Genomic DNA, 630 nt, shown 5'->3' on the forward strand with positions numbered 1-630 from the left:
TCCTTCAAAACAGGGTGATGGCTGCTCATAATTGCATCCTTACCTTTGATTTGCCTTTGCTGTAACAGGCCTTCTTGGTAGCTTCGTCACACTCCCATTCCACAGCCTGTAGAAAATACCAAGACAATAGCAGCTATCATGGTTTTGACTGAATAAAAGGGAAAATATAAATAAGGCACTGGTAACCAGATTAGGAAATATGGCTGCACCCTAGCAGCAACATTTTCACACTCAGAGAATTTACACCAAATACATGAAATTTATCCATGGGCTTAGATTTAGCTCTGAAATTGAGGAACAAGGACCTTCCCCCTTACTATTTGCTTTTAGGTAGTAATGATGTGATGTTTAGATCTAGTCACTGTTAGAAAAGAACTACAAGTTGGTAACTATGGCACTGATGGTAGAAATGATTGCTTCGGTGAAACCACAGAATAGACCCAGACGAGGCTTAAAGGAGAGGCCTTGAGACAAGATAATTTAAATATTCATTTTAACATTTATATTTTATTCAAATAATACGTCATTTATAAATAGTCATAGATAACGAAGAATGATTTTGCGTATCCTTACTACCAAGATACACCTGTAAATGATAATCAATCAATAGATAGCTCAGGCAAAGAACAT

At 36.7% G+C, this 630-nt stretch overlaps 1 protein-coding gene across 1 annotated transcript in view; it reads right to left on the reverse strand.

Annotated features, from left to right (window-relative positions):
• SEMA5A (sema domain, seven thrombospondin repeats (type 1 and type 1-like), transmembrane domain (TM) and short cytoplasmic domain, (semaphorin) 5A) overlaps positions 1-630 on the reverse strand; it is a 372,837-nt gene that overhangs the window by 222,357 nt on the left and 149,850 nt on the right. The window contains exon 5 of the mRNA XM_011978059.1: positions 44-106. Within this exon, the coding sequence (XP_011833449.1) occupies positions 44-106 (63 nt within the window). The remainder of the gene's footprint in view (positions 1-43; positions 107-630) is intronic.

This window comes from Mandrillus leucophaeus, unplaced genomic scaffold (genome assembly GCF_000951045.1).
Source record: "Mandrillus leucophaeus isolate KB7577 unplaced genomic scaffold, Mleu.le_1.0 Scaffold188, whole genome shotgun sequence".
Classification (NCBI taxonomy): Eukaryota; Metazoa; Chordata; class Mammalia; order Primates; family Cercopithecidae; genus Mandrillus; species Mandrillus leucophaeus.